The 17,092-nt window shown below is 40.3% G+C and overlaps 2 protein-coding genes across 2 annotated transcripts; one reads left to right on the forward strand and one right to left on the reverse strand.

Annotated features, from left to right (window-relative positions):
• The first annotated feature begins 6 nt into the window (after positions 1 to 6).
• LOC100180646 (glutathione synthetase-like) lies at positions 7 to 2,955 on the forward strand. The gene is made up of 9 exons (XM_002125287.2): positions 7 to 139; positions 303 to 448; positions 538 to 613; positions 679 to 1,109; positions 1,230 to 1,299; positions 1,671 to 1,862; positions 1,927 to 2,008; positions 2,072 to 2,258; positions 2,457 to 2,955. The coding sequence occupies exons 1-9, from the start codon at positions 17 to 19 to the stop codon at positions 2,578 to 2,580; spliced, it is 1,431 nt and encodes a 476-aa protein (XP_002125323.1). The 5' UTR covers positions 7 to 16; the 3' UTR covers positions 2,581 to 2,955.
• A 5,978-nt stretch (positions 2,956 to 8,933) lies between these two features.
• foxf (transcription factor protein) lies at positions 8,934 to 16,621 on the reverse strand. The gene is given in 2 exon segments (NM_001078242.1): positions 8,934 to 9,366; positions 14,994 to 16,621. Coding segments are annotated over 2 exon segments (1,728 nt in total). The 5' UTR covers positions 16,570 to 16,621; the 3' UTR covers positions 8,934 to 9,214.
• Positions 16,622 to 17,092: the final 471 nt, after the last annotated feature.

Consider the following 17,092-nt stretch of genomic DNA (forward strand, 5'->3'; position numbering starts at 1 on the left):
AGAAATATTTAAAATAATGCAGAACATTGCAACTGATGTATGTGTTACCAAGCACATGGTTAATGATGCTGTTGATTTTTCTCATGCAACTGGTATTGTAATGTTAAATAAACCAGATGAAAGCTCAGGGGATAGACAAGTAAGTAAGCATGTACTATTTATTATGTATTAAAAGAATTGTGTTACGTTCTTTATTAGCTTTCCCATAGATGTTTGTACTAGACAATTGAAAAATGTGCTTATGGTTTTTACATTTAACCTTGTAACTGTACAACAGACAATCAAATGTTGTCTTTTTGCAGAAGAGCAGTCATGCACCGTTCACAATGTATCCATCCTCATTTTCGAAAAGTGCTTTTAGTCAAACACAAAGTGTTCAAGATGATATCCATTCACTTTTCCATAAAGTCAGTAGAGATGTGGTTTTTCTGGAAGAAGTTCTTCGTAGGTGAGAATTTTTCTTTTTAGTTTTAATAACAGTAAAGTGTATACAGTTTAGTAATGGTGCAAAACACTTGGTAACCCATTTACTTTCAGTACAATTGCAGTTGACAGTTTTGTGAAAAATCTTTTTGAAATTTACAAGGCAACTCTGGGTAATGAATTTGCACAGGTACATATATGTCTTGTTGTCTTTCTAACAAGCGCAACAATTATTAACAATCGATTTCTCTGCAGAAAGTTGAAATTGGTATTTATCGTTCTGATTACATGCTGCAGAAATCTCCTGGTGAACCTGCAGTATTTTTACCCAAGCAAATTGAAATAAACACAATGGCAGCATCTTTTTTTGGGATTGGAACAAACAAAGTTAAAAGACTTCAACAATACAACCTAAGAAATGCAGGCATATCATTTGACAATTTAAACATGCCTGAAAATGGTGCCTTGGGTGGTATAGCAAGAGTAATGGTAGAAGGGTGGAAAAAATATGGGAATCCTGAGGCTTTATTTGTATTTATGATTAATAAAAGTGAGACAAATATATATGACCAGCGTGCCATAGAATATGCAATGTATGAATACGATCCTGCTGTTAAAGTTAGAAGAAAAGTATTTGATAATTGTATATCAACAACAAGAACTGATCAAGATGGAAAACTTTTTATGTAAGTTAGGTTAAACCATCACTTTTTGAAAGTTTTAAACTAATTGATATATGAAGCTCAAGTTTTCTTAAAAAAAGTAAAATAGTGTAAACTTATAGAAAATGTGGTTTTGCTTTACAGAGATGATGAAGAAGTGGCAGTGGTATATTTCCGAACCTGCTATATGCCTGATCAGTTCCCAACAAACAAGGTAAAATATATTTTATTAAATTTACAGACTTCTGCGTATGTTTTGTGACACCATAAAGACTTATCCTCTGATTATAAAAATACTTAGGTGAAGTGCTATACAGTAAACTGGTCATATTTAATGTTAATTTAAATAAAAGCATATACAACAGTTTTTGTACCAGGCATAAATATTTCGAGAAAGCAAATCGTTTTTAAATTGTTTCTTAATAAATGCTAAAGCCTCTTTAATAGAGAAGCTAGCATATGTTTTCATATAGCCGACTGAAAGTGTTTTAATTTTTTGTATCTGCTGATGCTCTCTAGGAAAAATAACACACATTTATTACCAAAGAAAGTTATTTATTACCTTCAAAATTCCTTTATTTCTAGCACTGGGAAGTTAGGAAATTGATCGAATTGAGTTCTGCAATTAAATCTCCAAGCATTGCCCACCAACTGGTTGGTTCTAAAAAAATCCAACAAGTCTTAGCAAAACCTGGTGTCTTGGAAAAGTTTATTAAAGATGAGGATGCCGTCAAACGACTGCGAGGCACATTTGCAGATCTATATTCACTTGACATGGTATTGAATAGTGACTGGGCTTGCAGTGTGTTTTATGTGAAAATTTAAAATTTGTCAATTGTAGAATGCTGCAGGTGATGCTGCTGTTAAACTTGCAATTGAAAAGCCAGAGGGTTTTGTTTTAAAACCACAACGTGAAGGAGGGGGTATGACAATTGAATTTAATGTTTTAAATATTCAGGTTTCAATCAATATACAATATGTTGTAGGAAACAATCTCTATGACTCCGAAATGGTTGAACAGCTTACTGAGATAGGAGGTGATGAAAGAAGATGCGCTTACATTCTTATGGAGAAAATCATACCACCAGTTCAAAAAAATTATATTATTTATGATCATGCTTGTTCAATGGCAAATACTGTTAGTGAACTTGGCATTTTTGGCGCCTTTTTAACGTAAGTGTTTTCTACTGGTTTACATTTCTAAACTTAATGCTTAAGAGTAAAAAATCAAAATTCTTATAAACAAAAAGTGATTTTTGAGAGCACAATTAGTATAATCTAAATTTTATAAAATATTGCATTAATTTATTAAACAGGTAAGGTCTTGTATTTAAACAGCTTTTCACATAACCAAAGCTGTACATATTGCAGTAATGGAGATGAGGTCACTGATAGCCACACTGTTGGTCATTTATTGCGATCCAAATCTGATAAACACAAAGATGGTGGCGTTGCTGCAGGTGTAGCTGTGCTGGATTCTCCTATTTTAATTTAATTTGTTTATTTTGTTTCCAAAATAAATATAGATGTTAATGTTTTAAATAAACCACCTCAGTTTTTCAGCTGAAATAACCGCTGGACTTACAAGTACTTAATTATGCAACCAAGGTATGTACTATTTAGATCAATTTATTTTGCTTTGATGTAATTATATTGTACCAAATAGTTTTATATCCTATATAGTCTATTGTACTAAAATATATGGTTTACAAGTTTCAAACTTAATGTTTGTCGTGATGATTTTATTCACAAATGGGTAAAAAAATTTTAATTTTATTGCAATATCTAAGTTTTGTAAATTTCCTTAATTCAGCTTAATTATTTGTCACCGACCATAAATACCACAATTGGTGTATCTTCTTTCGCAACTGTTTATATTTGGTGGCAGTGTTTAACCTGTCAGTTTACATTCCTGTCACATTTAGGTTTGTAACAAATCTTTGTTTTTCTTCTATTTGTTTTACTTTGACTGGCAACTTTATATTTAATAACAGTATTGTGATATTTATACAAATTTTAGCTAATAAACTACTGCGTATGTAACTTGCGGGTTAATTTTATTGTTTTATTTTCATGGGGATAACAATACAGACATTAGGTTTTTTGCCCAGTTTTGTTTGACTTAAAGTAGAATCTCAATTTGACAATCTCCAATGTTGTTTAACTTGTCCGCTAGACGGCGTAATGTAGTCGTAAATAAGAGTCTACTCATTCGGGCCGTGTCCTTGGATTCTCAGTTTAGAAATTAATGGTCTTGGTTAAGTTACTCACTTTAAAGACAGTATTTGAAATACGACGATTTGAGTTTTCTTTCTATTTTTTTGTCATATTTGGTAGTAAACAAAGAAACACGATCGGGAAATATAGCATTTTCGTGCTAACGGCATTCCACCTTAGCCCACAGTACTATACAAAAAGTAACACGTTCCCGCTGAAGATTGCTTTTAACCTACGTTTAAATGCATATATATGACAAGGTGCGGAAAGATGGGGCACTTTCATTCTATTTTATCGTGCAGTACGTACACGATTAGGATATCTGAATATGAGGTGCTAAATGTGTCCCATCTTACCCCACCGTATTATACGAAGCATGATCACCTATTATTCCTGTATGTTGCTACTTCTTTGACATTTACATAACGGTGAAACAATTTCGAAGGCTAATACATTACATTATTCTGGAGTGTATCTATAGGCCTACACGTATTCATATATCGGTCTCGTTTCGATTAAACGCGTATATTTCGCATATATTCCCAAGTAGCCTATGTTCCTTACCTGCCATTGCTCTGTTTTTGAAAACCGCACTGAAAATTGAATCTTGTCGCATTTGTGTAGAAATGGCCTTCTACAGCAGATTAAAAGATAATCCTATCACGAACTCGCCTTCAACCCGTTGTCAAGCTTAGTAAGGATTTTGGTCACCATCGGAACGCTTAGCTCCTAATTAAAGCCACTGCAAGTTTTCGTATACCCATTCCACGGTACATTGATGCTGCGTATAGCAAACACAACATTCTGTATGCATACAAAGCAGAAATATCCCACACCCAAATAACAGGTGGTCAAATTTGCACTGGTTTGCACCCGTTTCGTTCCCCACTTTCGGCGCCGATATTTAAGTCATGTCAAACTCACGGCAGGTTACCCTATCCGTACATTTTGTTTGTAAATCCTTTCCATTAACCCGTCTGCAAAATATCTCTAAACATTTTCCACACACAGAGAAATGGCCTATTGGAAATTAGACTGTGTAAAACACGCTTTCGATTTTGGACAGAGATATAGTAGGGTGGGGAAAACGGGACAGCTTTAACACAGAATATACACACATTCTGGTCGTGTTTTAAACAATTACCAACGGTCTACTTGAGTCGTGAGGATACGGTTTTATAATTATTTGAATGTGCTCTGTTTACTAACAAATGTGACGAGAAAATGGAATGATAAGGTGTCCCATCTTCCCCAACCCGACTATACATTTTTAACGTATGTGTGTTTTAGTCTTCAATTAGTTTTTATTTCGTTTGCTGTCATCCGTAACTATACAACATAACATAATTTGTTAAACAAACATTTCACAGAAGTAAATTCTAGGTCCACGCGCAGGCTTACAATAACAGCAATTATATCGTAATCTCGCCGACTCCTAATGCTAACATAATAAGGAAATCGGCATTTGCTACTGAAACTGGTGGAGAACGGTGTGCCGTGATTCGCGTGGCTAAAAATAACGCGTCCTTGCGGAAATTGTTTATCTAAAGGTGTCCGAAACGACAAGAACACGTTATTTGATTGACTGATGTAGTGTATAGACACAATGTCTAACATATAGCGGCTAAGATAAAAACGTCCTAATTTTTTAATAAAAAAACGAAAAAAATGTTTTTAAAACCCATTCCTTACAGAACAGATTTTTTTTTAATAAATAACGGTAAATTCCTTCGGCCTTGATACTTTTTCGGTATTTGTTCGCAAAGTCATTGAAATTCCAAACCGCGACAAGCTTTTCCAATTATCGAGGGTACATTAAATTGTCTTAAGCTGCCCATCGCAAGCGGTGTGGGAATTTTCAACACCGCGAAAGTCACATTACGGCTCACGACATTTTAGAATTGGACTATTTTAGTTTGGGTTGGCAGTCTTCGCCACATTCTAATTTAAAAGCGCGATGTCTTATCATCATTTATGTCAATTGGCGCTATAGGTACGTCAGAATATAACAATCATGACCAAAAACTATATTTAAAAAAAATGTATATTTTGCGGTATTTTAAAGTTGAGCACTTATAGTATTATAGAGAAGTAAAGTAACAAACGGAAATATTACTGTATATAGTAAATGGGAAAAGATGGGTCACATTTTTATTCTATTTTCTCGTCCCATTTGGTAGTAAACAAAAAAAAACTAAAAAAAACGTATCTTAGTGACTTTCATTGACCGTTGTTATAATTGTTCAAAACACGATCAGGATATTTGGGTATTATGTGTCAAAGGTGTCCCATTTTCCCCCACCCTTCTTTATCTTTACGAAAATTTGTTAAATCCTTTCTATGCTGTTACACGTAGTGAAATTCTAACTTAAAACTGGGAAATGTTTAGTATATATAAATGTTCCGCATATTTAACAGCAGTATAAATATCGAGTATATTAGAGTGGGGGAAGATGGGACACCTTTAACACATAATATCCGAATATCGTGATCGTGTTTTAAACAATTAACAACGGTATTTCGGAGTCATGAGCATACGGTTTAATAATTCTTTAAATGTTCTTTGTTTACTACCAAATGTGACGAAAAAATAGAATGAAAAGGTGTCCCAACTTCTCCCACCCTATCTATATAAAAAATCGCTTGATTATTGTAGATTTTACTACAGTAAATATATTTAGCCTTCTACCAATTCAAAGTAAAGAAACACACCTTGATGCTGTTTCCACGTCACATAGGGATCGCTATACAGCGCGTGTTCGTGTTTATTTCGTCACATACTTCATTGTTCTGTATACGTGACAACACTGTTGGTGCGCTAATTAGTTTCTCATAAATTTCTTTTTGTTTCCGATTTTTCGCCGGCGTTGTTTATACTAATTAGGTCGCCGTCAATTGTTCGCCACCGTGGCAAAGGAAATGACGAGATTTAGAGTGACGGCCGATCGCAGACGCTTCGTCCATGATTAAACCGGCATGTTTATCAAAAGTTGTCTTCATTCTCCATGCTGGCCACTTCACGAGGAAAAATTTGCCGCTGTCAGCAACTTCTAATCCGTTGTTTTCAACCGAGGAACAAAGACTGATGATGACTAACATCAGTCTTCGCCAATTAAAACCGGCCGACTCTCACCGATTTTTCGAGCGAGCATAACACATTTGCAGCGGCGACAGCGGCCAAGCGATCTTGAAATTAGCAGAAGAGTTTAAAAATCGCCGGTAAACAGGCTTAACCTGCGTTGGTACGAGGTCGAGTTCTCGGAAGCGTTTGTACCGGAGGTTAACTCGGCAAACACGGACCAACCGCGGTAACTAACAGAATAATTACTACGCAGCAAAAATTACCTAACTCACTTTTTGACAGCCACCTCGGTTCGAGGGGACCGGAGCTCGATCTTTATCTCGTATGCGTCGATCTGAACCGAGCAATCCCGCGTAAGAGATATCGCTGCTGATCGTTGTAGGGAACATCAGTGTTCACAGCAAGCATAAGGGGGCTTGAAAATACATTGGAAAACATGTTTTGTTTAGGTAAAAATCAGCAACACAAATGCTTGCTGGTGTAGATGTATAACGTATGATCCTCTTTTACGAAATGTGAAATAAAGAAGTCGCGAGTACGAATATAGACATATATTGTGTCCATCCGAACAAACTAATCTATAACCATGTCTCAAATTACATTATAGTGTTGCAAGATTATCGAATAATTTCTATTCAAGGCATGCGATGGACCGCGTATTATTCCACTCGGAAACACTGGCTCTTTTTCTCCCAATTTTAGCGATCCTGAATTAGCGACAAGTCAAATAAACAAACGAGCTCGGGTGCTTTGCTGGTAGAGATAAACCGGTCGACTATCATAATTACTGTGTTCCGAAAACTTGCCGCAGCTTAAATCTGAGGCCGTTTTTACATAATATGAACGGAGGTACAAGCGAGGGCTTTTATTTGTATTGGCACCACAGAACTACGAAGGTCGGCCAAGTACAGCTTTACTCGTTAAAACAACATTTTGATCGTTGCATGGCATCCGAACGTCTAAATATTGGTATCTTTGTTGTGAAATTAGTTATCGCTCTGAGGTTAATGCAATTGCCTGCATTACCCTTTCAAAATTTTGTGCCGCGCCAGCTATATATACGAGACCAAATTGTATGCCTATATATAATATAAACTGGTAGGGGAAGAGGGTCCATATATTTTCCGTCTTTTTTTGGTATAGTAAATATCGTCCTAACATTTTAACAACCTAAAGAAACGGTGTACATTGAAAGACATTCCTTCTAAAATGAAAGTCTCACTGGAATAGCAACAAATTTCGTCACAGCGTTCGCCGCATTTGCCCAAGCTTAATCTTGCTTCACGGTTTAATGAATATTTCATGAAAACGGCGCCTCGTGTCAGCTCATAAAAACGCAGCAAATCCCGAGGTCCGCCTTTATGAGAAGCGGACGTTTGCGGACGAGGCTGCCTCCGATTTAATTATATTTAACTTCACGTGGGCGTCGACCCGCAGAAGCTTTACGGGATTCAAGGTTTCCGGGCCAACAGGGCGGACACCAAAACAAACAAATTAAAAATTTTGCATAAACCAATAGAGATTTAGCAAGGCGCTATATATGTATTTTTAGTAGCGCGAAAAATCTAATTACAGTTGCTTTGTGTTTCCCTGGTTGGCAGATTGCCTCACGCGTCATGTAGTCTTCATTCCTATATCGGCAAATGTCGAAAAGCTGCCAGTCTGCATTGAAGTATTAAATGCATTATTGATGATAAGAGAAACCGACTGACGGCTCTCTTGGCCACGCTGAAGTTAGTATGTGGGAACGGCGAAGTTTAGGGCGTGTTTGTTTATGCTAAGTACCTGTGGCGAGCTAAGATGCTTGTTCGGAACTCGCGCGATTCCTGGGAAAACACTGTGCGTAGAAAATACAAATTGCTGTCTGCTACTAACTGGTGACATTTAGAAAGACGTTTCACATTCACGGGCGTTGACGCCGAAATGCAGCGACTGCGGATAATATCAGCGGTCACGTCCACTTGCTGCTAATTCGGTCCCCGCTTGTCCAGTATTTAATGCTACAGGGGATTTAAATATCGTCGTCTACTTATTGGCGATGGGAGGTTCGAAAAACCTCCGCCGGTTTTTGTGACCGAACAAAGGAGTATTGTTACGTTCAACGATTCAGGAGAAACGCACTGTACAGTTGGGGTGACTTGGGCGCATCTGCTTTTGCGGAGGGAAAATCACATTAAGAATTGATCCGAGAGTCGCACTGTTAATCTCCGCTAGATATCCCAGCGCTTCGCTTTAATTAATATACGAAAACGTTGACAGTTCTGCCGCTCGTAATCCTACGGCGAATCGGAGCCTGTTTACCGAAAACAAGACGGCGGTCGCTCGCAGCTCGGGCGGCAACGATCGGCGGGGCAGAAGCGGTCGTAAGCCCGTGTTCTTAATGAAGATAGATTGCTGGCGATATTTTCGAGACCGGATCTGATATTTTTTGGCTATCTAGTCGTCACCATAAGCAGATTACGCCATTCTTTCTCGCAGTGGCTAAAAATACATCAAATCCTGCCTACAGACTGTATTTAAGTCGCTGGAAGGAATACTCGATTCGTTGTAGCTAGTTTTTGTTTAATTGTACAATTTTTCAAATAAAATAAACGATTGGATCATATAACAATTACCCAACATTCGTGCAATACAATGTGCCACTCGCTGGGATCGTTCTTGGTCTTTTATTTCTTTACGCGGCCGTCCCGTATCACTCTGTTCAGCTTTGCGAGCCCGATTCAATATTCAGATCATTCTTCATTACCCAGATGGTGATGTAGCTTTGCGCCACCGGACAGTCTTTGCCTGGGAAGTTAGGAGATAGCCCCCACTACCGGGTGCTTCCAGATCACATCGCGCATGACTTGGTGTCATAGTAGCCGTTCGAGTATCCCGATGCTACAGGAATAGGCGTTGGCATCGCCGGGTAAGGCTTTCTATCCATCCCGTTAGTGGAGTAAGGATCCATTGCACATTCGGTCTTGAATTTCATGGTGGGCGCTGCGGACAAAACAATATATTTAATTTGTTTACATAACTGTATATACCACGCCATGTAAATATAGTATAGGCTTAGTTATTCATTGCGCCGAGCCATGGACCCGTAACGCTCGTGTTTAAGTTACGGAACCGACTCAGTCCACTGCGCTAAGGATTTAAATCAAGTTAACTTCGTTGGTGGTGCATGTTCGAATTTGAGCCGAAACGTTTATCTCTCTAATGACACAGTCCTCCTATATAAAGCCATGTGAGGTCCGAGCTCAGTGGATATGGGAGTAGATGGACAGAAGTTAAAGCTGTTTCAGCTTCGTGTAATAATTAAGCTGGCTACGGCGAGCTATATATATATAAAATGTGTCCGCCTAATCCAACTACGGCTGATTAACGAGGCCTTGCTATCTCGTTCGAGCTAAGTAGGGTTTAATAGCGCCAGGAAAGCCGCATTTCTGGCTGCACAAAACGGGCGAGGGGAGTAGTGATTGATAACTGGTATTTGCAGCTTTACGGTCATTCGTTGAACTGCATCATAAATCAAGTTATTTCTACAGCTGAGTTTAAATCGCCTCGTCAGCGTATAATAAGCAAACTTGCGCGGTATTAGGGAGTCATGCGACATAAAAGCCATTGCGTTCAGTCAAATTTTCTACCACATTTGGTTGATACATATTTTATAAACTCCCCCCCAAACCCGAGCGTCAAATTGTCACCTGCTTTCTTTTCTCATTCCCATGCGCCATTTTGTTTTACAGCAAACGCCCCACGCCCATCTCGCACCTACAATTACTGATTACCGGTAGTTTGAAAGGCATAACGAGATTCTATGCTGGATAGTGATAATCACGGCCCGTATGTTTATTTGATTGCCATAAACTGTTTGCTATAAGAGCGAGGCCCGCGCTATTAATAGAAAAGGCCACGCAAAGCAATGGCATACAGTCTCATTTTACCGATACCAATCAAGACAGAACGCTTAACGGTGGTGGTCACAATTGTATTTCTCACATTCGTTATCCGTTTTAAGCCCGCTTATTCCCACGAATGCGACATTAATACCTTTACATTTTAGCTCGGCGGTAAGTTGTATTTTCATACTCTCCAAGCGACATTTCGGTCGGTATGAGCCTTGTTTACAAAGCGGGTTCGAGGTTAAAAACGCCATCTCTACAGTTGTGCTAGCCCGGGTGGCAGTTAATTTCTCACAAGCCGAATCAGCCGCGGAATCGTCGACTGTCCTTACGTTCTCACGTTGGTTTCCTACTCGTAGAGTTCGTCTCCTACAGTTATTAACGCCGGTGTGAGACCCGTTTCTTAAACCATAAATTCCCACGGACTTTTAAAAATATCATCGCAACAAATTTATGTAAAAATCTAACAAACATTAATTGAACGAGGCAGTTTTTTTTAGCATGATAGCAAACGGGGGCAGCAGCTGACTTCTATACATTTGTTCGCGAAACTTCTAAAACCGTCGATAATCGATGGCGTTTCAATCGCGTTTGTTCCGCGATTTTCGAGCGCAAAAATCGAGGCTTCGTCGTCAGAGCTTTTGCACTGTGACGTAAACAAAGCTGCATTGCGGCCGCAAGGGTTGTCGTCACGCTAATTGTATCAAAACCTGTCGATGCTGGTACAACCAGGTGCAGTGAGAAACGCAATTCCGCCACAGATTCCCTATTTCTTTATTATACAATATTACCTAAATCAATTTTAATTTGTCAGCTTGTACTCTAGGCTACGAACCCTGGTCTCTTATATATTGGTTGTATAAATTGTCAGCTTTAAACAAAGTATATGTATGGTAACTCGTAAACTGGTTCAAGGTGTATGAAACAGCAGAACGTTTTATAACGACTGCGATTGCCCGGCCACGCGAGGATAAAGCAGGTTACATCCATTCATGCATTTTTTCATTCATTTATTTATTAATTCCCGCATTATACATAGCAGTCAATTGCTATACGTGTCACGGAAAACGCACTACGTCTTACGCGTTTGTTTGGGATTAAAAATGACGTCACATCGACGCATGTTCGCTGTAGGTCTCCCACCTCAGGACTGTATCGGCGCAAAATGTTTACGAGTCACCCACACCTTTGACGCTTGCGCAGAACTGGTTACGTCACCTCTACGTCATAGACCGGAAAGATTTTGGTCGGAAACATATTTTGTTTACTCGAACGTCATAAGCGGTATGCTAAGATTAAACAATCGTTATTTACCACGCGTTTACACTTATGATGTATATCGCATATTTGGCGTAAACTCTATGTCGTGCTTCCTAAGGTCGCTCCTACCTTAACGTATTTGTAATTTGAAAGGAGAATTTACACTGGGTGGGTAGAACGTTCCATATCGTCATTAAACAGAATCAAATCGTAATAACAGGGTCGCCTATGTAGTCGTATTAACTGATCGTGTGGGGATTACGCAGGGCATATGACATTACACATAGCACGAATGCTAGACACGGTCGAGTTGTACGAATCAGTAATTACCCCAATTCACGTACGGACTTCATTAGTAGTAATGACTTTACCTCGTAATATCGTTTCCTTTGATCAAATTTACGCTGTAATGGAAATGGACAATAAGACAAACTAATGGATTGTAATTAAGCAGAACTGGCTTTTTCTTGGTTGTCGAAAACATGTTGTTTAAACTGGCTATTTCACCAATATTTCGTGTGTAAACCGGTAATGAGAAATAAACAAAATGGCGTGCTGCTACAGTATTCGCAAGCATACAGTTGTGTTTCTGTTACTTTCGCACAGCAAAACTGTTTTCGAATTTCGTGATTACACGTTACAGCTCGGATTACCAGATTAGAGCAAAGTCCTATTCTTTATGCGGCCGAATCACAGCTAAAAGTGGATTTTCCTATAGGCGCGGTTTGCGCACATTACAGCAATTGTCGGCTATCTTATTACGTGACCGCGTGGCCTCATTATAACGACAATTCGTAAGCTGTAACTTAACGACATAACTGCAGGTTCGAGTGGCTCCGATGTAATTTTGCTGAATTTCGATCAGATTGCGTAATCGCCAATTTGTTCGCCGTATTCAAGTAATGGACTTCGCAATACAACGGCTCTCATGTACGTTTCCTATACTTTAGCAGGTTTTACATTCTAATTTATAAAGATATTTGACCACTGGACTATTTAGGCGTGTACTGTACTGCTGAGTGTGTTTACTGATCAAGAAAACAAAACAAAAGGCGTGAAAAATTCGCCTTTTAAATTCAAACATAATTTAACATCTATTTAATTGACCATACATGTAATACCTCTATAAATTTGGCCAACCCAATAACTTTAACAATAGCGGGGGATGTTGAGGTCTTATAGATACCCCACGCGTCGAGTATCGTCAGCGGTCATTGCGTCAGCACCCGGCGTACAAGCCACCCAAGTTTTCAGGGAATTTAATTAATTCATTGCTGTTTACGACATACAGCAGGTGTGAGATCACGCTATGAGATCGACCAGATCCTGATCGAATCAAACTGTACTACCAAACTTTTCCACGCGAAATATTTACTGACGCTCAATTTTAGGGAGAGCTCCAACGAGAAAAATGCACCGCGTGTTTAATACGCGTTTTCCGGCGACGTGTTTTCCGTCAAATTTCCGTCTGTCGAGCTGCTACCGGTTGACTAATCAAGGCTAATAAATCAAGCGCGTGGTTTCAAAAGTGCGTCCAACACCTGCAAGACGAGCGTGGGTCTTCATCCGGCTATAAGCAATTAAAACGGACGGCAAATACATGGTGATAACGTTCGCGTATCTCAACGTATGATCGCTCAGCTGCTAAACGAAAGATGAAAGACGCCTTTTACCCCGGCTATAAGTTGTGTATTAAAGGGTCTATCGTTCCGGATTACAAGGCCCCTGATCCCACAAGTTGAACGATAAACGCCTTTTTTATTTTTGGTTGCCATCAAATATTCGCTAAATGTTATTGGGCCTTTAATAATTAACGTTTAAGCCTGAGTGGCGGATCATTAATATTTGTCGACCTGTCACTGGGCAGAAAACATTCGCTTGTTTTTTAAAGTTATAGCTGGTTTATTGCTCGGCCTTATTCAGTACAGTCTTAATTACACATACAATGGGATGGGGTAAGACGGGACACATTTAGCACATAATGTCCAAATATCCTAATCACGTTTTAAAATATTAACAACGGTCTATGGGGGTCGTATAAGGAGTTTATAATTCTTTGAATGTTTTTTGTTTACTACTAAATTAGACGAGAAAATGTAATCAAAAGGTGTTCTATCCTCCCCACCCTAATATATAACAGATCGTATAAAAAGACTCTTTATCATGGTCTGTTTAAACTGTAATTGCAAAAATGTTGGATCGTAAAGTGATAATTGATCGTATGTGGCCTTCGTCAGGTCGTATTTTTGTCCTAAGCCAAGTTCCTAATCAGAAAATCTGACAAGCGGTGCGTATCATCAGCGTGATGTTCGATTTTGGGTGCATCGACTCTTAAATAGAGCATCACCCCAACACCTTTGCCCACAGAAGACAATATTCGACAGACAGGCCGACGCCAGTGCTGCGAATTTTCGATTCTTATCTGGTTATGCACTAATCATAGGACGCTGCTCGGGGCTACGGTTTAAAAATTCTCACTCTAAAGTATGACCGGCTTTTAATTGGCGAATCCGGCCCTTATTGCACCGTAGCGGCGACCCAGAAGAATTTGGAAGCAAAATTCATCTAGTTCAAAGTTGCCTAAACACGCTATTGAAAGTCGCTAGTTTACTCACAAAATGCGTAACCGTTTTTGCGGTTAAAATATTTCATTTTCTTGAGCACTGGATTGAAACCCTAGCGCTGGTAAACGTTAATCGATTGCTGGACCGTGTTCGTGGTTTTGTTATCGCGATTAACAAACTCTTTCAACGACTCACGTCGCTTAAACCTGTGATACTTTACAGGCCCCTAATTCAGCCCAAGTCGTAAACAGGAAATCGCAATCGTAAGTTTATCGCGTATAAATCCCGCGGCTTTAATGTCAGCCTAATGCAGCGACACACAGGCCGCTGATGTGGCGAAGGGCGATTCGGAATGCAGCAATTATCTTTCGAAAAATCGCGACAAATTGTCGGCCTCCGTAATTGCTATACAAATATCAATTGCTGAATGTACGCGCGCGAAAGGAGCGCTTACAGCTTGAACTGCATCGTCCGGTGCCTTATCACTTGGCAGTTATGCGCACGCGTGTTTGTTGCGGATAGTCTGCTTTAACCCCGTGTCAAATCGATGCGCTAGCTGCTCCGACATCAAATTAATTTTTAGCCTTCAGCCGAAAATCACTCGCGAATGAATCACACTGGTTCACGGGTAAAGAATGCGAAGCTTATCCGAGTCCTGGCTTTCGAAAACACCATCATTGCGTAGAAAGATGGCTACCGCATATCACACTGTTTGATCAAATGTTTTAAAATATTAATATTTTTCCCAACTATGCCCGGGGTGTGTGGTTGGTGTTGGTTTATTGCGTCAGCTTTGATTACAGGCAAGGATATTTGAGGTTTGGAGAAAAATCAATATGGCGGAAAACGAGACGGCCCTTGGCGTCAAAAAGTAGGGGGGGATATAATTAAATTTTACCTTCATAAGCGAGGTGGCTGTCTCTTGGAGTCGCGTAGAAAGGATGGTGGTATTCCATGCGCTGACCCACTGAGCCGTTTACGTTACCGTTCATCATCGCATGGGTATGGGGATCGGGGATTCCGTTGGGCGTTGGCGGATTTGGACGCATGTAAGTCCCGTGGGACTGGGACGTTGCGCCCGGCCAGCTGAACATGGCTCCCGGCGAGTAGTGCGGGTGGTTGGCGACAGCGGACATGGATGGAGAGACCTGGACAGAAGTGTTTGTTCCAGTGGAAACCTCAGCACAGTTTGAGGAGTAGGGGTTAGAGTGGTTGTGGGGGGAATGTGGGGTACCTGGTTCCTTTGGCGGGATGGGCAGAGTTGGAGACGTTGTTTGTGGGCTTGTAATGCCATTCGCTGCGACCGCTGCGGCCGCCGCACCGTTAAAGAAATGTGCAGAAGCGGCAGCAGCAGCGTTCATGCCTGCAGTATCAAACCCCATTAAGTTGGGTCGGTGGTGTGAAGGCGGGGGCATGGCCCCGTGGGGCATGCCTCCTGCCCCAAACATCTCGTGCGGGGGGCCGTAACCTTGATGTCCGATTAAACCGGGCCCGCCACCGAAAATGCCATATGGTTTTAAAGCTTGACACTTTCTTCTGAACCCGCGAGGTCTTCTGCGAAACGAGCCTTCCTCGAACATGAATTCGCTGGCAGGATCGATCGTCCAGTAGTGACCTTTACCAGGCCTGCCGAGACCTTTCGGTAATTTAATAAAACACTCGTTAAGCGAGAGATTGTGGCGGACGGAATTCTTCCAACCCTGGTATGCACCGCGGAAAAATTCGAAACGAGTTTGGAGAAAGTTGTAAATTTCGCTCAGCGTCAACTTCTTCGCTGGGGAACTCTGTATCGCCATAACTATGAGAGCAATGTAAGAGTACGGTGGTTTCTCTGGTCGCCTGTGTCCAAGTGCTCCTCCGTTATCTTGCTTCTTCCCACCTGATCCATTCGTGCTGTCACTTCCTTCCTCTTCTGTGCTCGGAGGAGTCTCGGGTGCTCCGGACACTGCTCCGATGCTCAAGTTGTGCTCTACAGCTAAGTCAGCGTTGCTCCCATCCGACATTGCTGATGTGTTGCCATCCATTACTCCCTCTGCGCTGTTGTTGTTGTTTGCGTTCTCGTTCCTTAACTCTTCCATTGCTGGAACCGCTTCCCCGTTTGGCGATCTTTGTATATGCGAATGGTGGAGTGGCTGAAGAGGCGCGTTCAGCGCTGGCTCACTGCTGTTTGGCCTGGCCGGCATCTCACCTTTGTTGACTTGTTGGAGGCATTGAAGAACGTGGGAGTTTGGTTGTATCTGAAACGGTTGAGGATGCGGCATCTGGTGATGGTGCGGCGGTTGCTCAATGCTGTGGGAATGCTGTAGCTGTGGTTGATGGTGGTTGCCGAGACTGTACTGGTGCGGCAGAACTGGTAGAGACCTTTGCTGGCTAAGTTGTGGGTGACCGACCCGTTGTGGCGTGTGGTTCAAACGACCTTGATAGACATCAACAGGACTCAAGACACGACCAGGGTGGTGTCCTGTCACTTCCATACTTCAATAACTGATGTTGTAAAACTGGTCTTGTAATAATTTAAAAGCGCTTAAAAGAAATCTTTTAAATAAAGAACACAGGTTAAAATTATAAATACTCCTAAATACTTAATAAAATATTTTGTATTTAGCAAAAATAAGAACGCTTGCTTTCTCTGTTCTTATTTAAATAGCAGACAGATTACATCAGGCAAACAAAACAGTCTTAGGCCAACCGCTACATCAGAGTTTTATAAACAGCAAACAAACCGAATCGCTCAAACATTAAACAACTTCAGCGCGTAGTAAACAGTTCTGTCTATCACGTCTTGATGCTACAAACGTTTCTCCAAGTTTACTTTCAAAATAAACTCTGTCTGTATTTTAAAATAAACAATCCAAGATGGCTCAGTAAGAATAGCTCCAAGTTCTAAATCTAGTCGCTGTATTTATTTTTAACACGCCTTGATCGTGTGAAACTGGCACGACAAAAATATATCTCCTTATATTTTATATGTATATGTTATATTTAGTACAAACTCGT

The sequence above is a fragment of the Ciona intestinalis genome, chromosome 3, assembly GCF_000224145.3.
Source record: "Ciona intestinalis chromosome 3, KH, whole genome shotgun sequence".
NCBI classification, from domain to species: Eukaryota; Metazoa; Chordata; class Ascidiacea; order Phlebobranchia; family Cionidae; genus Ciona; species Ciona intestinalis.

What these genes read in the sequence shown, in the direction of transcription:
- LOC100180646 (XM_002125287.2), top strand. Translation starts at nt 17, where the DNA reads ATGCAGAACATTGCAACTGATGTATGTGTTACCAAGCACATGGTTAAT. An exon ending in ATCTATATTCACTTGACATG is followed by an intron (nt 1,863 to 1,926) that starts GTATTGAATAGT and finishes TGTCAATTGTAG; the next exon opens with AATGCTGCAGGTGATGCTGC. An exon ending in ATTTTTGGCGCCTTTTTAAC is followed by an intron (nt 2,259 to 2,456) that starts GTAAGTGTTTTC and finishes TACATATTGCAG; the next exon opens with TAATGGAGATGAGGTCACTG.